Source organism: Drosophila santomea, chromosome X (genome assembly GCF_016746245.2).
Source record: "Drosophila santomea strain STO CAGO 1482 chromosome X, Prin_Dsan_1.1, whole genome shotgun sequence".
NCBI lineage: Eukaryota > Metazoa > Arthropoda > Insecta > Diptera > Drosophilidae > Drosophila > Drosophila santomea.
Window position 1 is genome coordinate 9,058,975 of NC_053021.2, and position 17,561 is coordinate 9,076,535.

A 17,561-nucleotide genomic window follows, 5' to 3' on the forward strand; every position below is an offset into this window, starting at 1 on the left:
AAAAAAAGCAATAATAAAGTTTAAATAAAATAAAGACCGAAAAGTAAACACGAATTCAACATGCAATGTGAATTGGATGGATTTGATGTCCGGTGACGTGGTCACTTTTTTCTTTTTTTTTGGGCCTGGCTAAAAGCCAATCCCAATTCGATTCCGAGTTGGAATTAGCCAAGCTACATTGCCCTTCGAGCCAACAAGACACTTGGAGCTGGGCTATCAGCCAAGCCAAGAGCCATCGACATCATCATATGCATATCGTGGGCCAACTCAAAATACGAAATACGACAAAGAAACTGTTTAAAATTCCACATACAAATCGTTGCAGTGGCAGCCGTTGAAAGCGAAATTGAAGCCGAAATCGAAATTGAAAATGAAAATGGGTTACAACTGTTCAAGGTCGTTGCAGGAGTTGGAAACCAAAAAGCGAAAGCGAACCAAAATGTGGGGGGTGGGGCTGCTTGAAGAGGTAAGAGGGGAAGGGGTAATTTTGAAAAAATCTCGTATAGAATTATTATTTAAAATTTATAATATTAAATGTATATCTATTAGAGTAAATTGGAATTATATTTTTATATATATATATATATATATATATATATATATTTATATATATATACTATAAACTATAGATTTAAATTCTATATTTATCACAATTCATTTTGAAATGCATTAACTAAAAAACATAACTTTCAGTGTGATGTACGCATAACGCAACACAATCTTTCCACTGTGGCAAAACAAAAGACTTAGACAAGAAACTCACTTGATGGGCATCATCATTATCATCCGCATTTATGATCATCGTTGTATTGATCATCAAAATGCATAGGCGAATGCAGGGGCATTTTGAGGCACTCTTAACCCATTGACTTCCCACGATGACCCATGCACAAGTGGATTTTTGATTGGTTTGGAAAACCCAAAAATGGGAAAAAGATGCGTGCGTGAAAAACGAACGCACATTTGTTTTAATTTATCGGTGATTAAATGTATTCATTACTATGGCAAAGAGCCCAACTGAGCATTGGCTAATATATTTATTTATTTTTAGGAAAGTTCATTTCTATGTATTTTTCAACAATACTAACATGACATTATTTCTTCTTTTAATTGTTTTTTAATTACACACATTCTTTACGCAACTCTTGATTATTATTTTTTCTGTGCAGCCACTCATTAAGTTCCATTGGCATTATGCACTTTCTGCTTTGCCACTTTTTTACGCGTTCTAAAAAACCAAATCACTTGTTCTTCACTGACTCTGCATTTTCTGCACACTATTTATTGTTCGATTTGCAACTCTATATGTGTGTGTTTTTGAGCAACAAACATATTTGTACACATGCCAAACAAACAGATACATCGTGTTATCAATACGCCCCGTTGGTTTTTGGCCGATCCACGAGTGTTGCCATCGCATTTGATGGATTTGATCTTTCGCCATTGGATCGCTGATCTTTTGGATGTCGCTGGTGCATGTTGGACACCACACTGTATGCTTACTATACACCATTTGGTAACAACTCTTTGTTTTCCCGGGGAGAACCGGTTCGTGTGGTGCATTCGAATGCATTTGAAGCGCCGCAAATGGGGGAAGATATGAAATGGCATGGCCCTCTCTGTTTGCCCAGACAAACAAGAATTCTAGATGGCTAATGGAGTCGAACAGCCGGGAAAATTCGCACGAAATGCCAAAAAGCCAAGACGGCAACATTTCAATTGGCAAAGCAGCCACGCAAACTTCACAAAATTGCCAAACTTGAGTCAATCAGTCAGTCACTCAGGCAGTCAGTCACTCCGTCCGTCAGTTGGTTAGCCACGTTTTAAAGCCGCACGTCGAGTGTTGCACGTTGCCGTTTGGACGTTGGTTGTTGCCTCTTGAAAAATCAAAAATCAAAAATCGCAACAGCAACTTGCAACTTGCAACTTGGCCTGTTAATGAGTCGCCGTCGACGTTGGCTCTTGGTTCCGCGGAACCAAACTCGCTCAGATTGCCACAGGCCCCCCAACAGACATGGCCAAAACAACCGCCACGCAGTCGCAGGCACAGGTGCATTTAAAAAAATATTAATACTCTTTAATTACCAATTTAATTTAATTCCATCTTAAACCAAATGAGCTTACCATTTCGATGTCAATTGATCTTGTTAGTAATCAGTAGAAATACTGTCTAGTGTATTGCCTTCTAATGAAAACCTTATAGAGATTGTAATTTCTATATGCCCTGCAATATATTTTTTTTATCAGTGTAGAATCATAGCGGCAGCCGCAGAGTCAATTGCCACATTCTTCCTTTTTTCGAGCCGACGAAAGAGAATGGTTATTTTCGCATACCCTGTAAATCTAGTTCGTTTTAAAAGGTAGTTCAGCACACATATATATTTCAGAACATTATATTTGACCTTTAAGATAATATATATATATAAGATAATATATATAGACAGTTTAAAAAGCAATATTTTACTACCCAAAATATCAACTTGTACTAGAACCGCATTATTTATTGTGGCTTATCTTGCTATTAATTTATATCTGAAAGTAGATATAAAGTTGGACATTTTTTTTATTCTAAAAAAAGTGAAAAAGTAATTTATAGCTAAATGATTTTTTATACATTTTGGCATGGGATTATTTATACGTGGGAAATGATTTGTTACTAACCGGATTAATGGGTATGAATATTTTCTGAAAATGTAGTATCTACAAAGTCGTAAGCCTCGTTGCAACTTTTTAAATACGTATACTCATAGATAAGCCTGCGGACATTTGGGGGACGGCGATGTGTGTTTTGTTTATGTTTATGTTTTTGGTTTTTGTTTTTGGTTTTTGTTTTTGGTTTTTGTTTTTGGTTTTTGTTTTTTTTTTTTGGTTTGGTTGGCACTGCTCTGGTTCCGCTTGCAATTGGCGCCTGTTGCAAGAACCCGCTGGCCAGATATGTCCAAAGCGATATACATATCTGTGGATATAGCACTGAGTACCGGGTATATAGCCACATAGCCATATGGCTAACCGAGCTGCAAATTGCCGGCGTCGGGTCGGCTTGGGTAATTTGATATTGGCAACCAGACGAGAGACCGGACCGGACTCACTTTCAGTGGATTTGCGTCAGTTTCTATTGCGAATGTGATTTGTGATTTGCCCCATTTTTTTGTTTTTTTTGGTGGTGGAAATGATAAGTTCTAGAAATTTTTAAACATCTACATTTTTGTTTAGTCATTGAAGATTCACCCGCAGAACTTCAAATCATCGAAACGAGTTATTGGCCCATGTCGGCAATTTGGCTGTAATTATTGGCTTCATTTCCAAACTTTTTGCGACTAGATGTCCAGAATGCGATTGATCAGCAAGAAATTGTTGCGAAACATCTTCATGGCCAATTTGACCTCAAAGTTTTGTTTTGTTTGTTAATAAGCTTTTTAAGCAGCTAAGCTGATGTTATTCACCTTTTCTTTGGAATCTTTCACCGCTTTCGATTCTGTCGCGTCATGCCAATTTGCTAAATTTCCCTTCTATTTCGTACACATATGCAAAAAATAAAATGCAAAAAAATAAATATTCTAATTTAATAAAATCAAAATTAAGTTTTTAATATAGGTATATTAAAATAATGCATATAATTGTTTTGCATTTCTATAAGGCGAAGTGATAATTCTTGGGAAAACGAAATTATTTTGATTCGAGTTGAAAAGGCCAACAGAGCAATTTGTCATTGCCATTTATCAGCGGTTTAAGTATGGCCACAATTAGCAGCATTCGATAGATGAAAAGATAGTGTCGAATGTGGGAAGAAGAGTCTGCGATTCTCCGCTGAAATAAGCGAATGCAATTCTCAGAGCTACGACATCGGAGATCAGAGAATGGGAATCGGAATTGAAATTGGAATCGGAATGGGAATCGCTATAGATGCAGCCGCAGTCAGTCGCTCAAAATTCGGCCTGCATTTGGTTTTGAAATTCAGTCTGCGGCTAACGCACACACACATAGATGTATTAGGCCAACACAGATACTGACCTATACATAGAGCCTCCCTGGTTTTAGGCCCCCGAACCGCTGAGCTGCTAAGCTGCTGAGCCGCCGCCGAACCACCCAACCAGCGAACCACCGACCCACCGAACCACCGAACCACCGAACCGCCGAACCTGAGCGGTCTTCGTATGCTCGGCGGCATTTGGACAATCAGTTGACGTTGAATGTTTCGTCTTGGCGGTCGCTTAATTTAATTCGCTGAACGCTGACACAAAACGATCTGAAAAATCATCGATCGCCGTCGTTGTAACACAAAGTTATTTCAATAATTCCTAATTTTTTTCTGGTGTTCATTGGCGTCCTTTGCTTTTCTGTGTGTGTTTGATTGTGTGATTATGTGCCACAGAACTGAAAACCTATAAGTCGCATTGCAAAGTAATCCAGGATCCTTGACAGGATGTCACGGCATATTCTATCACTGCTACTGTTGGCACTTGCCACTAGTCAGGCGCTCGAGGGCGTGGTCCAGCCCACCTGCAACCTGAAGGACAATTGCAATTTGGGCGATCATCTCCTGGCTGGCGCCAATTCCGTCTCCGATGCTGGCGATGTGTCTGCCGATAAGTTGGAGAGCAAAATTGCTTCGATATTCGAGGATAAGGTTAACTATAGCCTAAAGTTATTTGCCGACGATGCGACCACCACAATCCTGGAATACCAGACGGCCAATTTGAGTCAATTGAGTCATGCGGTAGCGCCGGGAAATTATACGATACACCAGGTGGAACAGGCGATGGAGGATGACGATGACCAGGTGGAGGAGGATGAAAGGGGTAAGTGGGCGATCAAGTGGGCGATCCATTACCGATACATTACTTTCTCATGCCGCCCACATCGTGGCCTTGGGCACTTTCAATCAGCGCGATCAGCGATTTCTGCAATTGTCATGGGATTTCCGTTGGGAATTGCATAAGAGGCGCGTGCGTCAAATCAAAATCAATTGCTTGACCGTTCCGAATTGTATGTATTTGGCCAAGATGCGTCACCTTTTTGGGCCACTTCCGGCTGACCAAAGGCTGACCAAAGGCTGACCAAAGGCGCATCCCGTGAATTGAGCCAAAATGTCGGCTTATCTAATCGATGTCTCGCCTTTTGTTGGCCACTTATTCTTGTTAAAAGGTTTGGCCTTGTTGAATCTGTTTTATTTTCTTTTCCGGTGCCAAATATTTGCACTAAAAGTTAGGACCTCATTTCGGTTGGCTGATTAGAGGGGGTTTTCCACAACACTCGATATTCACTGGTTCCTGCGAATGGAGATGGTGTGGTGACCGAGTCAAGGCAATGTGCGAAGTCTCACGTAAACGAAACAATTTTTCTTTGTATTTTATTGCATTTCTGCTCTGCATAATGTGATAAGGTCGCGTCGCACGTAAGCGAAGTCAGAAAATTTTGGAGGTTTAACCCATATATAATTGTTTCAACTGTTATCGTCTTAAATTACAGAAGTAATTATCTTAATTGCCAAGCAGCATCTTCAGATTATTCAGCAGCTCATGTGGTTATTTATGCATTTATTTATCGTAGCCTTAATTATTTGTCGCACTTAGTGAATGTCAAAATGCACGTATTATCTGTTTGAAAGTTATTTATGTGATTGCGTTAGATTGATTAGTATCTAAACTTAGTGCACAAGTACTTAGTCCTTATATCGTAGGTAATGTCGCACCGAATATCGTAATACCAGATATTTAGCAATCTCATTAATTACCTAACGTTATGCCAATAGCACTTCCTCGACTCGAAGTGCCTACACTCGAAAGTGCCAATGCGTAACGAATATCGTTTCGCAGCGCCAATTCTGAGTGTTATATCCGATGAAGATGTTCCTCCTCATAGTAGTACCTCCCACTTAAAAAAATAAAACAGACCCATATCATAACATAATAAAAGTGCCGAGTGCCCAGCCCATTTGACGACCAAGCTTAAGTGGCTTTTGGTTTCGGTTTCGGTTTCGGTTTTGGTTTAGGTTTTTTGCCCACTTTGTGGCTGGTTTGTTTGTAATTGATCTTCGCCGAGTGGTTGCCTGTCGCCGATTTGTTGCTCTCGCTGTTGCTGTTGCTTTGTATTTTTATTTAAAGTTTTTTGTTTTTTCTTGTGTCGCACCTGTGAATGTGCATATACTTACACCACATCGCAAACCCATCATCCACCCATAGGTGCGCGAACACTTGACCACTTGACCACTTGACCAGGTATCTCAGGTACCGTTAAAGGCCTGTCATAAAACGCGAAACGTGTTACCCACCAACCATCCATTTGGCCAAAATAATGCGAATAACGATACACCAAATAGTTATGATGATCGAAATGGAAATGACGGCGATGATGAGTCGTGCAGCAGAAGGTTAAGATATCTTAACCCGTTGAGATACCAAGAACTAATAAACGGTGGCAAATTGCCACTAGTTCGACAAGCTGCTCTTTTTTTACTGTTCGGTGGCAAACCAAAGTTAAACTGCCACTTGACTTGATAAATATTGACTTCAAAGCCCGGTTTAAGTTGAGTAGTGGTGCACCGTAAAAAGTTGGGTATTTCTTAGTAACATTCTGACTACTTTTAGAATCCATTTAGTTGTCGAATTTATTTCAACACATTTGTGTAATAGATAGAGCAAAAAGAGCATGCTTTAATAAATATTCTTTTAGAATCTTTTAAAAAGGTAAATGAGAAAAAGGCAAATATTTAGCTCAGTGCACTATGAGCAAACAAACAAAATGCTGGTTCATCCGGGGACGAAGTCGATCGTGATCGCATTGCAGTGGCTGGCGAAAATGTTTACGAGTACAAAGTGACAACTGCTGATCGATTTGTTTCGACTGTTTGCAGGAGAGGTGCCAACAAATAAATGCGATTTTGCGAGATAATCCGCTGCTAATTGGCAAGATGAAATCATTCTGCACTATCAAACAAAATACTCGTACATACATAGATGTATAGCAAGGCAAATACGAGCTGTAGTTCATATAAATCAAAGCCAAGCAACCGTTTCAAGCCAAGACATTAAATGGCCCATTCACCGCCACAATTGGCCATTAACCATTACAATTCTGGCTGGTGGTAAACGAAAACTAGATCCACTAACTAGAACGCTCTTTTGTAATATCGCAGCGTTTGCGCAGGATTGCGCGAATTTGTTGGGCAGGAATATTGGCCAATATACGCGAGTCCAGCTGCCATTCAGTTGAATTGGCTCTTGGCATTCGGCTCAGTTTTTAGTTATATCAGTTTTTCAGTTTTTCAGTTAGCAACTTGGCCAAGTGGGTCAGAGACGAATACGAAACGCACACTCAGCTGAGATAGACGGTTAATTAAGCCGCCAACTGGCAGCCAGTTGCCACTTGTTGGCCCGGTCCAAAGTGCGATTCTTGTTTAACATGACATTCTCTGCTGGCCATTTAGCATATGTATATCTTTTAGCGAATTTACTTTTCATTTTCATATTCATTTTCATTTTGATTTCATTGTACGAATGAATTGTCTGTGACTTTTATGGGTCGCCATTTACGATCATGCGTTGACTGGGGTTCAAATAGTAATTGGAAGATCGTAAAAGTCTCTATGGACTTAACATTCCATTTACCATTCCCCAAAACTTTTGATGGCCTTTGATGGTTTAGATGGAAGTGGTTGGAAATGAATTGCATAATAATTGAGTGAGGGGCTTGTTTCTTGAATCCTGCGTTTTATGAGCATCTTAAATGCTTATCTTATTTCTAAGCTGAGCTTTAAACTCTCTTGCGTTGAATCCCAGTTTATGCACACTTAAAAAATTTAATAATACGTGGGAGTGCCTTAAAGTGTCGTGATGTGATGTGAAATGAAATGTAACCGCAGTTTTCCTAGAACATTGGAATGTACCCGCTCCATTGGTAGTCGTATCCCAAGGGAGTTACCAGCTAACTCACGACACATTTACAAACTATCCTCAAGATCTGTTTTGTCATATCAATGCCTTTGAATCTTCATAATTTGCGATGCTAATGAGCTGAGCCGGTTGTAAATGTTTCGCACGGATGCCATTGTTGCCACATCTTCATGACGCGACTGACAATTGTAGAATTCTTCACTCTTCCTCTTCCTCCCACAGAGCTTCGTAGAGCCGGCGAGTTTTTCCAAATTTAGTTCAGATATAGATACATATACATATATGCTTATATATATAGAATATGACGAGAGGTGGCGGAAAGGCACTCGGCAGTCACATCTCGTCGCACTCTGACGCATTTTAGCACTTTGGGGACTGCCCAGCGATATCCCCCCTAACCTCCCTTTTTTTTGGAGGCCCCCTTCTACGCCCCGAAAAAGGAAAATAAGTTGACGGATGCAGGCGGCGACTGATATATTGATGTTCGATGGCTGGAGCCACGCGATCGGCATTTGAAATGAGATCTGCCTAGCATAAAAAGTGGCCAGCATGATAATGAAATGTTAATTTGGCTGGGGACACCAGCTTGGCATGCTGATGACGGCTGGGCCACTTGGACCTGGCAGCTCTCCAAGATCCAGGGGATATCATCCACCATCACCATTCGCATTTTCTTCGTCTTTGCCCATTTGGCGGCGCCTCATTATCCATCTTGGTACTAAATGAATGAATGGCTGGCGCGATTGACTTCCTGTTTGTTCTATAAGCCACGTGCCCAGGGGCCTGACCTTGTCCAATTTGGTGTCCACATGTGCATATTGTGCGCCTTTTGAGGTTCAAATGGCCTGCAACCAATAAACAGGCCCCATTTTGAGAGAACATCACTGCGGATCAGTTGTACAATCAATAATTATTGCAGTTTTATGGGCAAAATGTAAGACACTCAAAAGAAGTATGGCTTATTTTCAATTCGAGTGATTTCCTTACTACTTTGAAGAAACGATTTAAAAAACTATGCTCTCAAGCAAAACAATTTTCATTGTAATGATCAATAATAACCTGTTACGTTCTCAAATTAAATAGCACACATCCTGAATTTGTAAAATTGAAAGTATATTAATATCATATAAATAAAACGACTAATGCACTTTGTTGCATGATCCAAATCGGATTAATACTCCGAAATCCGGCTCAGAAATTGTTTAGCATTAACATAGTGATCCATAATGAGCGGTTATCAAATTAAATCTCAACGAAAAGCTATCAAAAATTCATAACAATGACTGCCAATAGCCAATTACCAATGATTTAAGCCAAAATCTTTTCGATGCCTTGTAATTTCCGTTATGATGATTGTTTAAATTATAGCACACAAGTAAGCAGTGTAAGTGTTTTTTTTGAGCTGTTAGAAAATTATTAATATTTGTTGAACACGGGTTAGAGTTTGCTTGTAAAGGTGAATAATAATTTTATGGCTTCGCTGACTTGCAACTACGTTAGCGTTTGTTTATTTCGGTTACAGTGAATCACGGTGTTTTCAAAAACGAGTGCATTACGAAATCGAATTTCCTTTGCTTAAATGGAACCATTAAAATCATAACATAAAATTTAATTCTATGTGGGCAGCAATGTGATAATTAAGTAGGCAGCAAGGTAGTCATTTCAATAGCGTACAATTTAGTTAACTAGCCGCTTGCAAGTTGACTGTATATACATATGTATATGTATATATGTATATTAAATAATAATTTCTCCACATTTCCCCACTTCCAGCTTATCTGTACAACATTGGCAAGCGTTTTCTGGCCATTACGCAACCATTCGATGCGGCCAGAAATCCGGATGCCTCGACTTTGTGTCGCCGGCAGATGCATCAGTTTCTGAACGCCTTGGACAACTTCGATCTGTGGGCTCTGAAGAGTGAGTATTTAAAAGCTGGGTGGTGGGGGGTAAACAAACTTGAATCGAGAGGTGGTGCTTAAGTTGGGTTGAGTTCGGGCTGGGTTGGGTTGGGGGCAATTGGCAAGGTCACTCCATGACAGTCCACAAATTGGCCAGTTTGGCGTTGTGGTTCTAGTTCTGCAAATGGATAGTTAGATGGTTGGATGGTTAGATGGTTGGATGCCCGATAGAACCGGAGAGCTGGTGAACCGGAGAACCGGAGAACCGGAGAACATTGGAACCATAGAACTATAGAACCAGTCGGGGGACGTTCGGCTCGAATTGGAGTCATTGCCAACTGGCAGCAGGTGAAGCTGCAGTCGCAGTTGACTCCGACTTCGACGTGACCGCCAGACGAGTCGACATGAATCGAAAGACCCCAAAGTCGAATGCATCAAATGATACTGTTATGGCTAAGATAATAGGGTACATAAAAATAATATATTATATAAAAATAATTATGAACGACTAACTGCATTAGAATATGATATGATTGCTTTTGAAAGGAATTTTTGTAGCACGAAAAAGTTACTTTTGAGGTATAACATTTCATTCCAAGTTTTGTTAAGAAATACTAAGCTTCAACAAAAACAAAAAAAAAAAAGTGCAATTTGGTTGAACATTTTCTAGAACTGGGGTAGGAAGTATTTTAGCGTTGCCTGGGAAGCCAGCGACTTACTTTTGTGGCCGGCACTGTAGCTGGCAGCTGTGTGTGATCCAAAGTGAAGGCCAATGGTCGAACTTTACCCACATTCACACCACACACCACACACCAACACTCAGATGATCGAGCATGTGGCAATGCCAGTTGCATCTAGCGAATTTCCAGCCAAGAGCAGCAAAATTGCAAACATGAGCAAAAATAGCGATTTCAATTGCCACTGCGAACGCGAACTTGACACAAAAGACCGCAACGTCGACGTCGACAGAGGTTTAGAATCAGAACGAGAGGCGCTACGAGTTGCGATCACAGTCAAGGTCACAGTCGCTCCGCCTACCGCCCACCAAAAACACACACACCCCCCGCGAAACGTGAATGGATCACATATTCAGCTATTCGAGGAATCTCCAAGTGAATGAATAAGAAGAATGCCCTAAGGCTGAGGTCGAAACATGAATGCAAAACGAATGGGTATTCATATTTTGAAGATCACATAATTAACTAAGTATAGTAGTGAAAATACTGAGATGTGTAATAACCATCTATTTACCAGAATCAAAGTTAGTTTACGATTTACCAGAATTTACGAGAATTTGCACATCTCATCTATTATTTTTCAATCGGTCGCCGTCTTTAATCGACTGATAAAAACAAGTCATATAAATATGCTAATTTCTTCCAAGTTTATTGACATTTAGTTGAGAAAGACATCAAGAGCATTTCTTTACCAAAGAGGTGTGGTTTACTAGAAATGAAAGAAAAGTGGGTGCCATTCAGAAAAAGGAGAAATTTAATTTGCATTTAAATGGAAATCTTCTAAAGACTCGCCAAACGACTGCATGCATTTCAATTTTATTCCTAGAGAGGTTTCTTATTTAATTTTAATATCAATTTTCTTTTTTTTTTAATAGTGCACGACTCCAGTGGCAAATTGAACTCGGGCATTCTGAATGGCAACATCAATCAACCCGGCGATTTTGACCAGTGCCTGGCCATCCAGCAGCGGATGAAGGATCAGGATGCGGGCAAGGATCAGGATGGGGACTCCATCATCCGTGGCCAGTACTGCTTGGCCTATGCCCAGCCAGTTCTGCCACACAATTCGAAGCGATTGAAGAGTTTCTTCAAGCTGATCCAATCACATGGACCATTCAAAAGCGAGTTCAACGACGTGAGTATCTTTCCACAAACTTTTGAGTTTCTTTCCACATCGCAAAGTTCCTTTAATGGAGCACGTGACCGAAATAACAGATCAAAGGGAATGCACTGAATCACTGGGCTCGCGTAATTTATTTATCTTAAATAAATTAATTATATATTTTTTTTGCGCATTTTAAAATTGATTAGGTAAAATTCAAAATATTTATTCGTACTTCTTTTTTGCTGGTGTATATGAAAGTATAAATCTGGCCAAATAAATTGATTAACATTGGTCCGCTAAAATGTTGGACTTCGACATTGAACTTGACCAAAGACGAAAACTGACAACGGAAAGCAAGGCGAATTAATCAAAAGCGATAGATGGTCGTAAAATGCAAATTCCGAATCATGGCGCAGAAATGGAAGCCGTAAGCCAAACTCAGGCCAGTGAACCCAGAAACCGGAAAAATGAACAAACGGACGGACAATTTACGGATTTCTATATGAGAAAAAAAAGAACAGAGAAAAGCATTTGAATATAAATTGTTTGTTGTGATTTATCCAATTATGTCAGCACAATGATTAATATATACATTTCGTTAAAAATCGTTAAAGAAAGATAAAGTAAATCGTTCCGGCTTTGTTTTCAAGTTTTTATTCATTTTTAAATATTTTTAAATATTCAAATTAAAAGAAACATTTTACTTGGGTATTGAATTATAATAATAATAAGTTATTTACAAATGGCAACAACATTCGAGAAATTCCCATAGTAACCTATTTAATGTTCTCACATTCCTATTCAACATGAAGTCAGGAAAAATGTCAGTTTCGAGTGAGTAGTTAAAGTCGCATAATTGAAAAACCTATGTAAACACGTAATTTACCGTTCAAAAAAGATCACTTAGTTTAGAACACATAAAGATAATGTTAATTGCAAAATTATCAAGTGTATAGGCGGAACAAACGCGACCTGGCTTAATTGTATTGCCTCGAATCCCGTTCAACTAGTCATTGTCTTTATGGATTCGAGTGTAATGGAGGCGTAGGTAGGTCGGCGACCCCAGTTGATTCAGCATTCCATTAACCTGGAGAGGATGGGGCGGTTCTCCTGCGTCATAAGCTCAAACTCATCGCCAACCGGACGATACGTTCATTTTTTTGTATTTCCAGCCTGGTCACCGAGTGCCCCGCTACTCGTTGATCAACTGGGGCCTGTGTGTGCCCTCCGGCTGCTCCGCCCGGGATGTGGAGTACAGTGTGGCCGAGTACCTGGGCAACCAGACCGCCTCCACGGGCATCACCTTCAATGTGCGCGTGGAGCCCCAGATGTGCCAGGTGCGGGATCAGCGGCCCTGGGATCGCAACACCACGTGGGCGGTGCGCTTCTTCCTGCTCGTGCTCTCCGTGGCCATCCTGTCCACCATCTACGATCGATCCACCAAGTCGCAGCCCAAGCAGAGTGAGTTCTCCAAATGGGAGTGAGTTATACATATATCTTATGTTTCTAACCATTGCCATTTCCAGATGCCTGGTTCACGGCCTTCTCGTTGGACAAGAATCTGCGCTGGCTCTTCAGCACGAGCAGTGCTCCTGGTGACATTGAGGCGGTGCATGGCATCCGTTTCCTGAACGCCATCATGCTGATCTTCTCGCACAAGTCCATGGCCATGTTCTTTAATCCGTACAACAATCGCACTGCCATGTCCGAGAGTCTGGGTCAGCCGTGGACGGTCATTGGCCGTGCTGCCTCCCTCTACACCGATCCCTTCCTGCTCTTCAGCGGCATGCTGACCGCCTACTCCCTGTTTGGTCGCCTAATGAAGCAGCAGCCCATCAGGCTGAAGAACGAGTACATTAGTCGGCTGATGAGGTGGGAGGAGTTTTTAAATGGTATGGGTTAATTGCTTGTATTAATCGAATTTCTCTTACCCGCTGCAGGATTGTTCCGCCACTGGCCGCCTTGATACTCTTCTGCACGTATGTGCTGCCTCTGTGGGGCAGTGGACCCCAGTGGAATCTGGTGGTGGGCCACCATGCGGACATTTGCAAGAAGAACTGGTGGCGCAACCTGCTCTTCATCCACAACTACTTCGGCTTCAGCGAAATGTGCCTGACGCACACGCACCATCTGGGCATCGATACGGAACTCTTTGCGGTGGCACCACTCCTCATCCTGGCCCTGTGGCGGTGGCCAAGACGGGGTCTCTTCGCCCTGCTGCTCTTGTGCACGGTGGGAACGGCGGCTAGGTACTACACCACAATTGTCAACCAGCTGTCCAACTATATCTACTTTGGCACCAAGTGAGTTTGGCACAATAAGTGTACAAGTGTAAGATAGGAAAGCTATATACATTTTTGTGTGATACCACCAGCATTCAGCGCCTGTTCCGCACCGCCGACTACATGTACTCGTTCCCGCCCCACCGCTCCACGGTGTACATCATGGGCATCCTGCTGGGCTATGTGCTGCGCAAGTATCAGAATGCCCGGCTGAGCAGCCTGCAGCTGCGACTTGGTTGGCTGGTGGCCACCGTTTGTGTGCTGGCCTCGCTGCTGGGACCCGCGCCCATGGGCGACATCAACTACGTGTACAATTCCACCCATGCAGCCATATACGCCGCCTTTGCGCCCATCGCCTGGTGTCTGTTCTTCTCCTGGATCGTCTTTGTCTCCCATAATGGATATACAAGTGGGTGTTGAGCACGACTATCCATGGTGGTTTCCATGGTGTTAATCTTTTTAATATTTTGTTCTTTTCTAACCAGATAAACTGACGAAGCTGTTTGCCTGGCGCGGATTCCAGGTGTCCACGAAGCTATCGTATGCCATTTACCTGACGCAGTTCCCCGTGTTCTTCTTCAATGTCGGCCGAAGGCGTCACATTCACCACTACTACAACTTTGTTTCGATTATTGTAGGTATCTGCCATGTATAGAGTATTGTATTTTTTTTTATTATATTTATGCATTGCAGCTCGATACCAACGAATTTATATCGATCTTCCTGGCGTCCGTGGCGCTGACGGTGCTCTTCGATGCGCCGTTCCAGAATCTAAAGAAGCTGCTGATCAAGCGACCCACGGCGGCAAAGGTGGTGAAAGATAGCCAAGCCAATGGGACGGAGTCCCAGGATGCGACGACAACACCAGCCTCACAGCCCAGCACCACTGCCCTCCTACAGTCGCATCATCCGCACTCCGATTAGCCTGGATGCACACACCCACTCTTTCTTAGCTATGTATAACTTGTATAAATGTCTTAGCATTTAGTGGCAATATGTTTAGTGATCCCCAGCGAAATCCCCAACAAAAAAAAAAAGAAATCCCATCCAATCCGTCCATGTGCCCATCACATTTACCCCGAATTCAATCGAAAACCGCCCCTAGTTTTAGTGGAACGCTTTATACATTGTAAATTGTACTATTAGTCAAATCGAGCGACAATTAAGAACCGAACCGTAACGAACCGATTCGTAGTCATAAACCAATCAATCACTGCTTGATGTACGATATTATCTTGCTTGCTAAACCGGGCTCCGAGAGGTAGTCAGTGCTGGGGAACCCCTATACCATGGGCTTAACATGATATCGGGGCCCCGGACTAAGACTCTCGGTGCGCATGTTTATTAGAATACTTACGTTGCCTTAAGCGAGGTCGAATGTCAGTTTTTAAATGGTAATTTAATTAATAAAATATATAAATATGTTACAAAACCTTCAGGCGTTTTATGTGCATGAGTTCCTTAAAGTATGCAATATTCGAATTCAGAGCATACGGTTTGGGAGTGACTGAGGGCCGCTTACAGTTTGAAATGCCGTGGTAGCGGACGCCAACCAATTGGTAAAGGTTTAGAGGTATTGGATCGCCAATATCAATGCTGTAAAACTGTATGAACGAAAACTTCATTCGATTCTAATACTAAAGCATTCTATACTCGAATCAAATCGTCAATTACTGATCATCTTCAGACTTAGCAAAGCCATACTTTCATAAAAAAAAAGTATGCCTTCTGTGTCTAAATTACTATATTGAAAATGTTCACGTTTATAAACCTTTTATGCTAGCTGCAGCTATCTGTTTAAAATAAATAAATAAACCTACAACTTGCAACAAACTCCAATTAAATATATACGAATTGCTGATAGCTGCTAAGGCCGGTAAGTACTAGCATTTGGTTGTTTGGAATAAACCTTTAAAGTATGGATTTGTCTGACATAATTTATTTTAAGAATGGATATATTTTCCTACTGCAATTTCAGTGTTTTCTTCGAATTATTTTAGAACCAACTGCATGTGAATAAACCACAACCAATTCTATTGCTTTAAAAAGAAGTGAGGCACATTAAGTTTAACAACTAACTATCCTTTGCTTTCCTGTCTCGTCTACAATGCTAATAGTTCCAAGAAATGTTTCTTTCTATATAAGGCTGTCTAAAAAACACCAAGAAGTACATTTCTAAGAATTTGGAAACCAACATTTTATCAACAAAACGTTTTCCACTGCTTTGGGCAATTCTTCTGATTCAATTAAGTAAAATAAATATCAAATGCAGTTGAAAGGCTTTTTACATTGATTTAGGAGTATTTCCAAAGAATCTAATGAGATTCAAGTAAAACATTAATTAGCGATTTTACGATGTAGAATAAATTGCCATCCTTTTTGTTTAGTTACTGAAGCTCTAGCTTTAATAACTGACTAGTAATATAGTGTTTATAAGGGCGTTAGTTTTAAGTTTTCAATGAAAACGACGTGTGGATGGATGGCGTGCCCTACAAACGTGTTGACTTTCAGCAGACACAAACAATTTCTGCGAAAACCACGAGGAAATCAGCCCTACAAGCGATGGGTTATGGAACTTGGCCGTTTGCACGCTATCTTTCGGTTGCTTTTCGGTCACATTTCACTTTCGTTGCACAAACAATAAAAAAAATATTCACCAATTTCACTTAATAAAAAAAAACGTTCATTTATTAGCGCTCGAGCGATTTATTAGCCATGTTGTGTGGGCCATTTTCAGTGGATTTTGGATGGTGTGTTCACGTTGATCAACTGGAGGCTGTCGTTCTCTGTTTATAAGGGCAGCTGCTATATCTCCGTCTATATAACCCGGTGGTGTGGGATATACATCACGAGGGGGATACACAGAGCCTCCTACTTGCTGGACTGCGCAGCCTTCTTGGGCTTGGCCTGGGTGCCCTCGCGGAATCCGTTGCGGAAACGGCGGCGCACGACCTTCAGGTGCTGCATGCGACCGGTGCCAGTGGTCTTCCTCCTCTTGGCCTTCACCGACCAGTTGTCTAGCGGAAGGGAATGCAATTATTAACCTGGTTAGGGGGGCGAAATTGGTGCATCATGACTTACAGGAACGCAACTTGGCGGCGGGGTAGCCGCACTGGGCGCAAGTGGACTTCTGGATGTGGTAGGAGGAGCGGCCACAGCGACGGCACAGGGTGTGCGTCTTGTTGTGGCGCTTACCAAAGCTGGAGGTACCCTTCGTCTGTAATGGAAACGCAGGGTATTAGCAATTCTGCTTGCACGTCACACGGCACACTCAAAAAAAAAATAAGAAACGGGGGCAGAACACTCGAAATATACAGCTTGGCAGATTCGGCAAATATATTTCGGTTTAACGAGCACATTTTACGCACCATCTCTCGTGGCGAACGGTTCAAGAATCGAACGAAACTTGCAAACTACAAATTTAGCACGTGGCTTCTAGTAAAGACGACTTCTCCGGAAGCGCAGCAAAAAGAAAAGGGAAGAAGAAGAGACGCTGGAGGTGAGCAGAGAATAGTGTAGCCGCGTTGCGCGAGTATCGATAGTTCTGCCGCGCAGGGTTGTTTAAATACCGAAAACTGGTATTTGTGGAGCTGCCAATTGGACGTTTAGCAGGCGGAGAGATGCCAGTCCGATAATTAACTACT

The 17,561-nt window shown here is 41.6% G+C and overlaps 2 protein-coding genes across 3 annotated transcripts; one reads left to right on the top strand and one right to left on the bottom strand.

Annotated features, from left to right (window-relative positions):
• Positions 1-4,171: 4,171 nt before the first annotated feature.
• Positions 4,172-15,349, top strand: LOC120456516 (O-acyltransferase like protein). Of its 2 annotated transcripts, XM_039643383.2 has the most exons (9): positions 4,172-4,799; positions 9,666-9,812; positions 11,406-11,665; positions 12,808-13,096; positions 13,162-13,507; positions 13,576-13,938; positions 14,010-14,326; positions 14,403-14,551; positions 14,611-15,349. In XM_039643383.2, the coding sequence occupies exons 1-9, from the start codon at positions 4,424-4,426 to the stop codon at positions 14,839-14,841; spliced, it is 2,478 nt and encodes an 825-aa protein (XP_039499317.1). In that variant the 5' UTR covers positions 4,172-4,423; the 3' UTR covers positions 14,842-15,349. The 2 variants fall into 2 exon arrangements, with proteins under 2 accessions (XP_039499317.1, XP_039499318.1); XM_039643384.2 differs by lacking the exons at positions 4,172-4,799; positions 9,666-9,812; positions 11,406-11,665 and adding an exon at positions 12,492-12,683.
• Positions 15,350-16,577: 1,228 nt separating this feature from the next.
• Positions 16,578-17,444, bottom strand: LOC120456793 (probable 60S ribosomal protein L37-A). Its single transcript, XM_039643812.2, has 3 exons — positions 17,286-17,444; positions 16,999-17,134; positions 16,578-16,934 (listed from the first exon to the last, which is right to left on the bottom strand). The coding sequence occupies exons 1-3, from the start codon at positions 17,286-17,288 to the stop codon at positions 16,789-16,791; spliced, it is 285 nt and encodes a 94-aa protein (XP_039499746.1). The 5' UTR covers positions 17,289-17,444; the 3' UTR covers positions 16,578-16,788.
• Positions 17,445-17,561: the final 117 nt, after the last annotated feature.

Bases quoted from the DNA above. Each gene is read 5' to 3' on its own strand.
- LOC120456516 (XM_039643383.2), top strand. From the start codon at position 4,424: ATGTCACGGCATATTCTATCACTGCTACTGTTGGCACTTGCCACTAGT. The intron at 9,813-11,405 runs GTGAGTATTTAA...TTTTTTTAATAG, and splicing joins CGATCTGTGGGCTCTGAAGA to TGCACGACTCCAGTGGCAAA. The intron at 13,508-13,575 runs GTGGGAGGAGTT...TACCCGCTGCAG, and splicing joins TACATTAGTCGGCTGATGAG to GATTGTTCCGCCACTGGCCG.
- LOC120456793 (XM_039643812.2), bottom strand. The intron at 16,935-16,998 runs GTAAGTCATGAT...CCCTTCCGCTAG, and splicing joins CGCCGCCAAGTTGCGTTCCT to ACAACTGGTCGGTGAAGGCC.